The 13,344-nt window shown below is 42.0% G+C and overlaps 1 protein-coding gene across 3 annotated transcripts in view; it reads right to left on the reverse strand.

Annotated features, from left to right (window-relative positions):
* Positions 1 to 13,344, reverse strand: part of STX6 (syntaxin 6) — a 46,895-nt gene that overhangs the window by 11,021 nt on the left and 22,530 nt on the right. For all 3 annotated transcript variants that reach the window (NM_001243720.1, XM_021102005.1, XM_013979910.2), the window contains exons 4-5: positions 4,032 to 4,094; positions 902 to 1,027 (exon numbers count right to left, since the gene is read on the reverse strand). In NM_001243720.1, coding sequence (NP_001230649.1) covers positions 902 to 1,027; positions 4,032 to 4,094 — 189 coding nt within the window. The remainder of the gene's footprint in view (positions 1 to 901; positions 1,028 to 4,031; positions 4,095 to 13,344) is intronic.

The raw sequence follows: 13,344 nt of genomic DNA on the forward strand, positions 1-13,344 counted from the left end.
AAGCTTGGGAAAAGGAAGCCCGCTGCCAGGGTCAAGGTCTCAATCCGCCACAGCCAGCCACAGCTTAACTACAAGAGAAAGTCTGGCAGATCTTCTCTGGACGTGAGAAAACCATGCACACAGAGTCTACTGCTCCCTCCTCAAGGACAAACTAGAAGAGGCTCTGAGGCAGCAAGTTACCTCCAGGACAACTTTTGAGCAAGAATTACTTTAGCCTCCTCACTTTTTATTAAAAAAAAAAAAGTTTTCTTGGCTAATAGAGATTTAAGTAGACAACTGGTTAGGCCAATGTGCTAATGGAAGAGGAACATGTAACTTATGGGTATACAGGAAACACCATATTTAAGAACCAATAGTTCTGACACATAGATAATCCTCAAATGCCCAGACATTTTACCATTAGCTTCCTTTTAGTAATATGACGGCACAGCAGAAGCAATTATACAGATGTAACCAATCTCACCTTCCTTTTACCCTTTAACTTCCACCAAAGCAATCACTTTTTATGTATAATGGAACCAACAATAATTTTCAATGAAAAAACAAAGACTCAATTTTTCTGAAAGTGCCTTTGTGGAAATGAACAAAAAGCTGAGCTCACAAGTAGAGGATGCAGAAGAGGCTACTATTTTTAAGTCAATGGCCTCTGTTAGCTCTGGGTGTCTGGTCTGCTTGTCCTAAGAAATCTAATCAAGCTTGGTTCTCTTCAAGCTGTCATGCTCTGAAGGAAGCTGTAAACACCCTTGATACAGGCAATCATCACACAGGTAGACTCAGGCAGCTGCAGGGCGAGCTCGGGTCCATCCCGCCTGTCATTAGCAACAAAGGCCTGCTGGCAGGGGAGCGGAGGGAGGTGCCCCCACCTCCTACCTCCCTGTCCTCAGCTGTGGGTCTCAGGTACCTGCTGCTGTGCCTGCTGTTCCTCGATGAAATGGGAGTTGGCCAGCTGGAGCTCCCGGTCGAGGCGCCCATATTTATCCGTCGTCCCAGTGCTCCAGTTCTGCCCGCCACTGTCTCCTAGCAGGGCCTGCGAGGGCAAGGCAGAAGAAACAATTAGCACCTCTGAACGAGCGCCCCATCACCGTGATATAGAGAGCTCTCCCGCTGTGCATACGCCATCTTCTCTGGGGTCAGCCTTTTAGGTAGTGGTGGAGGCTGGTGCCTGCGTGGTACAATTTAACCAATGCTAGGAAGGAACTCTGTCTCCAAGATCTCCCAGTGAGACTTGCAAATGGGCTCTGTCCAATGAAATGCAAACAAAAGTCAACTTTAAATCAACAAATGCCTGTGTGGGTACTGCTTTATGGATCTAAAAAACACTTGGTGTCCTCAGGCCAGCTCTTCCTAGCACCCTTGCAAGTTCACCAGACACCTGGTGTGGGTTTTAGTTTGATTCCCGAGTCTGGAGTTCTTTTTATTTAAGTATGACCCAGGGATGTTTTTGGTTTTGGGGAGGGGGAAGGACAGAGTTCCCCAAAATCACAAGTCATCACCCCTCACACACGGAAGGCATAAGAACCACTAATGTAACCTATAGATAAATCCCAATGCCCTTCAGTTGAACTAAAAGGCCACAGGTTTTCCAGATGGAACGGGGGGGGGGTTCACTAGGCAGTATGGCTACAGTGGATGCCTGACTCTGATGACCCAGGCGAGTGCTAGTCCTAAAGTCAGAGTTCTCCATGCCTAAGCCAGGCTCAGGTTTCCCAATACAAATTTGAGGAAGTTTGCAGCCAGAAAAGGCTAAGTTTGGGAATGCCTTCTATGAGGAGGCCAGCCAGGAATGTGGGATCCCTGCCTGGGATCCCTACAAGCCTTTCTGACTTGGTCAAAGTAACTGCTCAGACCAGCCCTGCACAAAGAACCAGAAGAAGGTGACAACTAAGATTCTTCTTCTGAGTTCCCGTGGTGACTGAGCAGTTAAACCCAACTAGTATTCATGAGGACATGGGTTCAATCCCTGGCCTCACTCAGTGGGTGAAGGATCCAGCGTTGCCATGAGCTGTGCTGAAGGTGGCAGACGTGGCTCAATCTGGTGTTGGTGTGGCTGTGGCGTAGGCTGGCAGCTACAGCTCCAGTTTGACCCCTAGCCTGGGAACCTCCATATGCCGTGCATGCGGCCTTAAAAAGACAAAAAAAAAAAAATTAAAAGATCCTGCTCGTTCTGACACAAAAACTCTAAGAACTCTATGAAAGATAGTGGGGACTGGTGATAATTTTTTCAAGGTCAGAAAAAGGCTACAGTGCATCATTAGGCTATGGACCGAAAACTGGAGCTCCTGGAGCCACAGTTGGGGCTATTTTTTCTAGCTCATCCATGGTCTACTTGGGTGGACACATGTCATGCTGTTAAGAATCAACTGTGCTTTATTGTGAAGAAGTTGAGATTTCCTCAACCTGACCTCCAGGGAGTCTGTTCAGTGGGAAAGAAGATGGAGAGAGGGCCCAGAGCCCTGAGGACCAGCCTGTGTGAAGGCGCCAGAGCCACGGGTCCCAGCTAAGCAGGGCGCAGCGCACGGACTCTGCCTGTGTGAGTGCTTGGAGAACTCTGACCCCTGCTATGCCTTGGAAACCAGTGACTCGAAGACATTTCTCTCCTGCCTAAAATAAAATTCCCAGCCATACTTGGAAAGGCTACACATTTATGTTAGTTCAACTAAGCTATCTAGAGAAGAAAAATTCAAACAGGAGTAAGAGAAGATAGGTGTCACTACTCACTGTCGCAACTACCCCAGGTGCAGGCACTCAGCTTCTGTAAGCTAAAGCGGAAATGAAAAGGAAAACTCCAAAACTTAGCCAGCTTGTAGCCGTTTACTAGCTGCATCTAAGAGTTAGTGCCAGACAGGATGGGTGAGCTAATGGTTTTTCCTAGTTGCATTGTTAAGAGCAAGGGAGATAGATGAGAAGGAAAACAAAAACAAAAACAAAACAAAGACTTGAAAACTGAAATGCAGGGAAAGGAAAGAGGAAAATTAAGTTGGGTGATATTTGGAAAGTTCTCTCCCTTTCTTCAAGCTTTTATAATTGTTTTCAAAATTAAGTGAGTCCAGAAACACCCTTAGGTATACAGGATTTACCTCATAAACTCCCGATTCTCAGTTAAAAATGACAAACTAATTTTTTTTTTTTTTTTTTTTTTTGCTTTTTAGGGCTGCACCAGTGGCATATGGAAGTTCCCAGGCTACAGGTTGAATCGGAGCTATAGCTGCCGACCTACACCACAGCCACAGCCACATGGGATCTGAGCCGCATCGTCAGCCTACAGCACACTTCACGGCAATGCTGGATCCTTAACTCACTGAGTGAGGCCAGGGATCGAACCTGCGTCCTCATGGATATTAGTCAGACTTGTTTCTGCTGAGCTACAACAGGAATTCCAATAGCTCTTATTTTTTATGTGTCAATGCCTGGGTTTTAGTTTTTGAAATGTATTAGTTTCATAATTTATTTGTAATAAGTTATAATTATTATATATAATTATCTAATAAAAACTGGACCTCACATCAAAAAAAAGATACGTAAAATAGTAGAAGGTTTCATTTAACACGCATTAAATTAACACACATTTAAGGTTCCTGAAATGCTTTACATAAAATTTCAGTCCTTCAATGTCTACTGAGTTCTATGCATAGGCAATGTAATAGCTGCTAGAAATAAAAAAAAGAAAGAAAAAAGGCCTTGACACAATCCCTCTTTGCTCACAAAGGAGCTTGGGGTCCAGCAGAGAAAAATCAAGAAACTAAGCAATTACAGCTCTTAACAGAGTGCCTGGCACACAGAATATGCTCAACAGGTGCAGAATAAATGGCTGTGTGGTAAGGGCTGTAAGGTTCACAGAGGGTGCAAAGAGCCCAGAGGGGACAACCAGAGGGTGTGAGGGAGAGGAGGGGAGGTTCCCTGACAGCAGCACTAGGGGCTCAGCATACAAGGTCCCCTGCTTGAACGCATGAAATACAGATGTCAGAATTTTTAAATTCTACGTAACTGTGAATTTTCTTCGATTGATACTGTACATTCTGATGTTTACTCACCTGTCTATTTTTCCTTTCAGCTAAAGCCTGTATAGATGAAGTTGACATCTGATCCTTCATGTCCTAATGAAATAGGAGACAAGAAAACAAATAACATCCTTAAACAAAACCATAATTAACATGTCTCAAAAATTAACAGTCTCAAAAATAAATAGAGGAGTTTCTATTGTGGCACAATAGGTTAAGAATCTGGATGCAGCAGCCTGGGTTGCTGCAGAGATGCAGGTTCCATTCCTGACCCAGTATACTGGATTAAAGAATCCAGCATTGCCACAGCTGCACTGTAGGTCACAGCTATGACTTGCTTTCAATTCCAGGAATTTCCATATGCCACAGGTGTGGCCATAAAGTAAAAATAATAACTAAGAAAATAAAAAGAAGGACATATCCTTAAAAAAGAAGTAACCTGGATACTAAATTTAAATATAAGGAAAATGAAAGCCCTCCGCCATCCGCCCTGTACCTACCATAGGCTGCAAACACTGCTAAACACATAGACACATTTATTAGTGACTTTACAATGATACTGTGAAGCTGGTTTTATCTTCATTTTACAGTTGAGGAGACTAAGTAAGATCTAGAAAGACCAAGAGGCTTTCTCAAGGTCACCTAGCCAATAAACATCAACCCTGGGGGACACAAACAGAAGCTTGGGTTCAAGGGCTAGCATTTTCAAGCATAATACATGTAAAAATCCACACACTTCAGGAGTTTCTGTTGTGGCTGAGCAGTAACGAACCTGACTAGTATCCATGAGGAAGCAGGTTCGATCCCTGGCCTTGCTCAGTGGGTTAAAGGATCTGGTGTTGCCATGAGCTGTGGTGTAGGCCGCAGACTCAGTTCATATCTGGCATTGCTATGGCTGGGGCGTAGGCTGGTGGCTACAGCTCCAATTCGACCCCTAGCTTGGGAACCTCCATATGCCTCAGGGCACCGTAAAAAGAAAACACACACACACTTTAGAATATATTTACCATTAAACACCAAAGAACACTATCAAATGGTGATAAACAGCTAACTTATTCCTGAGTTGGAGTCATATAGACTATTTCTTTCTGTGTGTGTATGTGTCTTTTTGCCACTTCTTGGGCCACTCTCGCGGCATATGGCGGGTTCACAGGCTGGGGGTCTAACTGGAGCTGTAGCCGCTGGCCTACACCAGAGCCATAGCAACACAGGATCTGAGCCGAGTCTGCGACCTACACCACAGCTCACGGCAACGCCGGATCCTTAATCCACTGAGCAAGGCCAGGGATCAAACCCGCAACCTCATGGTTCCTAGTCGGATTCGTTAACCACTGCACCACGACGGGAACTCCTAGACTATTTCTAAAACCAGAATTTCCAGAATGGTATCAAAAATAATTTTGTGTGGAAGGAAAAATGAATGGACCCATTACTACAAAACACTATTAAATGTGAGCCATCGGCATCATATTTAATTATAACCCAATATAACTTAAGACGATTTCAGCTGAGTATAATTATTATAATACAATTTTTCTTTTTAAAAAAGGCTGCCAAAATACTTTGTAATTTTCTGTTGGCAAGCAGGTTATTTTAGAGACGCAAATGTTGAGGTATTAAGCTTTTAGAAACCTCTTCCAAGACCCATGACAAGTAAATGGTAGAAGACATAGTGTCACAGCTTCCCTAATTCCTACTGTGCTAAGTCTGAGTGATAACCACCTTGCTTCAACCTTCAAACTGCCTGTTCCTCCACTTGGCAAATACCGATACCCAGTGTGTGCCGGTGCACAGCAGTGATGATACAGACCAGGCCCCTGCCTGACACAACTCACGCCATGGTGGAGAGGAGGCAGACAGCAATCACACATAGTCTTCAACAAGGCGATTATCATGTTGGGAAGGAAGGGAGAAAAGGGCTGAAATCCAGTGGGTGTATGCCACTTCAGAAGGATGGGGTAACACCTGATTAAGGCCTGAGGGCAGAGAAGGTGCTCACCACAGAAACAGCAGGGGCAGAGAATTCCAGCAGGGGGAAGAGCAAGCACAACAGCCTGGAGGCAGGAAAGGCTCAGTGAATTAGCTTTTGAGAAGGAAGGTCCGTGAGGCTGAAGGAACCACTGTGCGCTGGGTGCTGGAGGAAGGATATAAGACAAGGCTGGCAAATCATGCAGGACCTTCAGGCTGCTTAGATTTTACTGAGGGAGTGGTTGGCAAACTTTTTCTGGAAAGAAGTAGATATTAAATATTCAGCCTCTGTCATTTATTGTGTGTGTTTTTTCTTTTCTTTCTTCTTTTTTTTTTTTTGTCTTTTGAGGGCCGCACCTGCAGCATATGGAGGTTCCCAGGCTAGGGGTCTAATCGGAGCTGTAGCCACCAGCCTATGCCAGAGCCACAGCAATGCCAGATCTGAGTGGTGTCTGCGACCTACACCACAGCTCACGGCAATGCCGGATCCTTAATCCACTGAGCGAGACCAGGGATCAAACCTGCAACCTCATGGTTCCTAGTCGGATTAACCACTGAGCCATGATGGGAAATCCTGTCTTTTCTTTTAAACCACCCTTTAAAAACTGTAAAACCATTCTTAGATCTTATGGGCCACAGATGGCAGGCCCCTGTTCCAAGGCACTTTAGCTATTCTGTGGGGAAAATGTTGCCAATTACGCAGAGCAGAATTAAGGAGATCATTTCACTGGCACACATCTAAAAGTACCAGTGCTGCCCAGGATGGGAAAGGGTACCTCTAGGAAGGAGTGCCCTGATGTTGGGGGCCTTCAACAGAGGGTACAAGAACCCTTGGAAGTGACACTGGGCAGGTAGGTAGGGCATCTGCAGGTGCTCTACCTGGAGTGCAGCTGCCCATAAACTCTGGGATTCTTTATTTCATCTGTTCACAAACTTCAAAAGACGAATGCCACCCAGAGAAACTGAAGAAATTTACTTAGTAAAGAAAGTATTCACCAAAAACATCGAGATACTGGTGTATTTAAAAACAAGGGAAACTTGGAGTTCCCGTCGTGGTGCAGTGGTTAACGAATCCGACTAGGAACCATGAGGTTGCGGGTTCGGTCCCTGCCCTTGCTCAGTGGGTTGACTATCCGGCGTTGCCGTGAGCTGTGGTGTAGGTCGCAGACGCGGCTCGGATCCCGCGTTGCTGTGGCTCTGGCGTAGGCCAATGGCTACAGCTCCGATTCGACCCCTAGCCTGGGAACCTCCATATGCCGTGGGAGCAGCCCAAAGAAATAGCAAAAAGACAAATAAATAAATAAATAAATAAATAAATAAAAAATAAAACAAAGGAAACTTAAGTGATATAAGCCATGTTTCTTAAATGGTTGGGATCTACCTGAGGTGTTAAAAATGCAGGTCGCTGGGCCCCACCCAAACCTACACAGTCAGACTCTAAAGGCACAGCTTATTAAGTCCCCCAGGTGAGAAGCTTTTGAGAACCTCTGATCTACACAAATTCTAAGTCTTCAATGAAACCATTATGCAGGATTCCTCAAATTAGATTTTAAGATGACATTCTGATATTCAAATAGTATGAATAGTACATTCCCATTTATTTAATACATATTAATAACTATACAAAGCAAATAGCTGAATAGTCCACTGGTGGGATAATATATGCCTCTTAAAAAATCCATTTAACATTTTATAATAGCCTTTTTAAAAATAATGACCATTACTTGATAATGAAAATTCAGCACACATGTATGGAAAAAGCAACTCTGTTAAGTTCCAACTGAACTTTGAACATCATCAATAGACTATGTTATTGCTGTTAGAAGGTAGGACGGTAAAGGGGGAAGCAGTGACTGTAAAGGTGCTTCTAGGTGCTGCTTCCACAAACCGTGATCAGGTTATAAACTCCTCAAGCTGTAGGCTCTGGGTGCATGCAATTTTTCTTTTTTTGTTTTTTTGCCTTTTCTAGGGCCGCCTCCGTGGCATATAGAGGTTCCCAGGCTAGGGGTTTAATTGGAGCTATAGCCGCCAACCTTTACCAGAGCCATAGCAACTCGGGATCCAAGGCTCATCTGCAACCTACACCACAGCTCACGGCAACACTGGATCCCCAACCCACTGAGTGAGGCCAGGGATAGAACCTGCAACCTCATGGTTCCCAGTCAAATTTGTTAACCACTGAGCCACAATGGGAACTCCCATGCAATTTTCTGTACTGTTATAATAGAAATGTTTTTTAAAAAAACTACTGCTCCTGAACAACGGCTGGAAAGTACACTGGACCACTTCCTTGAAAATAAACTTGACATTTTGTATTAAGAACCTTGATATTTGTAACAGATATCCATTGCCTTGACCCAGTAATTCTACCAATAGACTTTAAAGAAGTAATATAAAATATATACTGAAACATTCATGCAAAGATGTAGTGTTATTTTAGTATGAAAGAAAAGTAGAAATAAGCATCATATCCAGATAATAGTAACTTACAGTAAACCCATACAACGTAATATTATGTATTAGACATTACACTTACAAAGAGTTAAGTGAACAGATAATTCACAGAAAAACACAAATAATTAAACATGAAAAGATGCACTAACCTATTAATGATCAAAGAAGTGCAAGCCATGAGATATTTTTCCCAGTTAGACTGGAAAAGACGAAAAAGACTGACACTATTTAGTGTTCATAAAGGTATTAACAAATATAGACTCTTACGCTGTCATCAGAAATATAATTGATAAGGTCTTTTTGTGGGATACTTTGAAAACATTAACCAATGTTTAAAATGCCCATTTTCAGAGTTCCCATCGTGGTGAAGTGGTTAACGAATCCGACTAGGAACCATGAGGTTGCGGGTTCGGTCCCTGACCTTGCTAGTGGGTTAAGGATCCAGCTTTGCCGTGAGCTGTGGTGTAGGTTGCAGACGCGGCTCGGATCCCGCATTGCTGTGGCTCTGGCTGTAGGCTGGTAGCTACAGCTCTGATTAGACCCCTAGTCTGGGAACCTCCATATGCTGCAGGAGCGGCCCAAGAAATGGCAAAAAGACAAATAAAATAAAATGCCCATTTTCAAGAGTTCCCATTGTGGTTCAGTGGTAACAAACCCGACTAGTATCCATGAGGACATGCATTCAATCCCTGGCCCCGCTGAGTAGGTTAAGGATCCAGCATTACCATGAGCTGTGGTGTAGGCTGCAGAGGCGGCTCAGATCTGGCACTGCTGTGGCATAGGCTGGCAGCTGCAGACTGATTCGACCCCTAGCCCGAGAACTTGCATATGCCTCTGGTATGGCCCTGAAAAGAAAAATAAACAAATACAATGTCCATTTTCACTGCAGTTTTTAGTAAATATCTAGGATATGCTCACAAAAAAGGTTCCTGAATTATGGTTTACAATTGCCAAAAATTAACAACCATCTAAATATCTATCAAAAGGGTCAATGATCACGGCAGTGGCTCGGTCACTGCTCTAGAGTGGATTCTATCCCTGGCCTGGAACGCCCATATGCTGTGTGCATGGCCAAAAAATAAAAAAAGAATAAAACTACTCTGTCCTAATACAGTAGCTATTAGCCAACTACAGTTATATATTGAGCACTTGAAATGGAGTCAATAAAACTGAGGAATTAAATTTTATTTAATTTTAATTAATTTGGATTTAAATTCAGTTATTGGAAAACTTTTACATATGTCTAGAAAATACTGGGTATGCAAATCAACATTTTCAACTGTAAGTTTTAAAATTCTAAATACAGATCAAGTATCTCCAATGCAAAGTTCACTTCTGAACTAAGGTGTGCTTATTAAGTCTAAAATATATGCTGGTTTTAGCTTAAAAAATGGTTAAAATTTTTTTAAATCTCAGTATTTTTATATTGATTACATGTTTGAATGATAATGTTCTAGATATAAACAAAAATTTAAATAAAATATAAGTTCACCTGTTTCTTTTTATTTTTAATATAACTATTAGAAAATTAAAGATAGCTTGCATTTTCCTATTTCTGCTAGATAGCACTGCTCTAGATGTATCTGTATTGATATGACTATGTCCACAATATTTTTTCATAGAAAAAATTATAAACTAATGAGTCATTTCCTTTTTTTTTCTTTTTAGGGTCATAACTGCAGCATATGGAAGTTCCCAGGTTAGGGGTAGAATCAGAGCTGCAGCTGCTGACCTACACCACAGCAACGCCAGATCCTAGCCTCATCTGCAGCCTACACCATAGCTCACGGCAAGGCTGGATCCTTAACCCACTGAGCTGGGCCAGGGATTAAACCCACATCCTCATGGATACTAGTTGGGTTTCTTACCGCTGACCAACTACAGGAACTCCTGTCATTTCTTTTAAGAATGTACTTCAATGTCCATAAAATGGCTAGGAAAAAAATATATTATAAAACTGTTAACAGTGATTATTTCTAAGAGTGGAACTACAGAGTGGAAAGGCATTTTCACTTTTTATTCGTCAAAATTATTTGCACTTTAAAAATATTAAGTGGAGTTCTTGTCGTGGCTTAGCAGTATTGAACCCAGCTAGTATTCATGTCGATACAGGTTCGATTCCTGGCCTTGCTCAGTGGGTTAAGAATCCCCAACGTTGCCGAGAACTGTGGTGTAGGTTGCAGACATAGCTCAGATCCTGCATTGCTGCGGCTGTGGTGTAGGCTGGCAGCTACAGCTCCAAGTCAACCCCTAGCCTGGGAACTTCCATGTGCCACCGGTGCGACCCTAAAAAGCAAAAATATATTAATAAAAGTTCCAGTTTTTAAATTTTCTGTTTAATAAAATATGTGTGTGTGCACGTACGGGCAGGAGGGCGTTAGCTTTGATGGTCAGTGAACACAACAGCTGTATGGAGTGCATCCTGTGTGTAGCCATGGCCGAAGGTAAAGAACTATGGCTACTTTCACCATGGCATTTTTTTCTATGTAAGTTTTAGCTGCCAGATACCATACCAGAGATTACCTTCTTATTAGGCTTTGGAATTTTAAACTATGTCACTCAACAGTTTTGAGCATTTTGTAACAACCTGTCACACCAAAAACATAATTACTCATCTTCTTTCTAATACATGAAGCTTAGAACAAGCAATCAAGAAGCAATTAGTACCGATAAACATGGTTCACCTGCCGAAAGAACAACAAATTTCCTGCTTTCTTGTGCTCCCGCTTTCATTGTATACCATCTTTCAAGCCAAGTGAAGAGGACACTGTAAATCCCAGTGCTTCCCAGAGGTCTCACATCCTAATGTCATCTGTGCCCACACAGGATGCATCACCGTTTTTGATTAACCAAAGCCATTTCTATGTTGACTTATAATTGACTATAAACAATTCTTAGGTTTAAAAAAGGTTGGACTTTAGGGGGAGGGTGATATGGTTCTGATTGACTTTGAAAGCTGAAACAAAGCTGGAGAATGTTAGGGAGGATAATTTAATTAAGAAAAAAAGACTTGCCATGAGGAAAATTTATTAAAGTCTCAGCTGAGCCTAGAACTCAGGTCTCCTCACCTCTCATTCAATGTCTGTCATTCACTGCAAAACCTTTCACTACTAAATCAACCCAAAGTCTCTTCTGCAATAGATTTCCATAACACAAACATTTCATATGCAAAATAGCTGATGTATAGGCAACTCCACAAATGTAAAAATGATTACCTCAAAAATACCAAGGCTATATGCACAAAAACAAGAATATTTTGCTTTAGTGAAAACTTCCAGTAAGCCTTAATAACACATATACACAAGACTCTTTAAACAAAAATGACTTATTAAAAAAGCAAAAATGGGGAGTTCCCATCGTGGCTCAGTGGTTAACGAATCTGACTAGGAATGATGAGGTTGCGGGTTCGATCCCTGGCCTTGCTCAGTGGGTTAAGGATCCAGCTTTGCCGTGAGCTGTGGTGTTGGTCGCAGATGCAGCTCGGATCCCACGTTGCTGTGGCTCTGGTGTAGGCTGGTGGCTACAGCTCTGATGGGACCCCTAGCCTGGGAACCTCCATATGCCGTGGGAGTGGCCCTAGAAAAAGCAAAAAGACAAAAAAATAAATAAATAATTAAAAAAGCAAAGATGGTGAACACTGAGAAGAAACACAGTAGAAAGATTTAGTTCTTTGCCAACAGAACAATAAAAAATGTATAATCTATCACTGACTGCCTTGCCTAAGAGGGAAAAAGCACAACTGGCATCAACTGTGGGTCAAAATGTATTTCTTTAAGCAACTAAACAAAACCCCACTGATAAGCCCCGATAATGGTTACAGAGGAGCTTACATAAACTTGTGATGTACAAATTCCTAATATGAGCTTGGCCTTATGTTTCATTTTCCAAATCTAACTTTCTGATCCCATGCTATCAATGTCTTCTATGTGGAACCCAGAGACTTCTGGATATTAACACTATGTGCTTTTTTTTTGGAAGGAAAAAAAAATCAAGTTGGCATCAATGACTACTTCCTTCTCTTCCTCAAAACCTCAATTAGACTATATTAAAATCAGGGGAGCAAAAACTCAAGTATTATTAACCCGCCACGAACAAACAGTAACAGCTTCCAAAAAAGGGGTCATAAAAGTAGGATGGTTAGAAAATCTAAAACATTCAGTTGGATCACATGGTTAAGTATAGTTTAAGTTTCAAGTCTAAAAGGACGGCAACACTGTCAAGTATGTGCTTGATTTAGAATACTTCCTCCAAAGAACGTAATTTTAAAAGATTTTTAAATATTAGAAAATGAACTTTGGATGATAATTCCAATTATACAACTCAATTTTTACTATACTGACTTCTGAATTTCAATTTGCAGAATTTACAAGTACTATCTTGCAGAAAGAACAAATGTAATGATTAAAGTCAAGAATATACACTTCACTGCAAGGCATCATTTAAATGCCAACATCTAGGGAAGTGTCCCTCAGAAAAAGAAATGATCATAAAAAAATTTATGAGTTCCTGTCATGGCTCAGTGGTAACAAACCTGACTAGTATCCATGAGGATGCAAGTTCAATCCCTGGCCTCACTCAGTCGGTTAAGGATCCTGCATTGCCGTGAGCTGTGATATAGGTCACAGACATGGCTCAGATCTGGCATTGCTGTGGTATAGGCTGGCAGCTATAGCTCCAATTGGACCCCTAGCCTGGGAACTTCCATATGCTGAGGGTGTGGCCCTTAAAAAAAAAAAAAAGGACAAAATAAAAATTTAAAAAGCACGCACTACATTTATAAAATAAGTAACTGGGAAGTTATTTACCTTACCAAAATATATGCCACCTAATGAAAGAGCCTCTTTATTAGAACAGCCTCTGACTTGGCTAGAGATTAGGAGTGTCTAATCCACATGCTCACTGTATAGATGGGGCACCTAGGTCT

Source organism: Sus scrofa, chromosome 9 (genome assembly GCF_000003025.6).
Source record: "Sus scrofa isolate TJ Tabasco breed Duroc chromosome 9, Sscrofa11.1, whole genome shotgun sequence".
NCBI classification, from domain to species: domain Eukaryota; kingdom Metazoa; phylum Chordata; class Mammalia; order Artiodactyla; family Suidae; genus Sus; species Sus scrofa.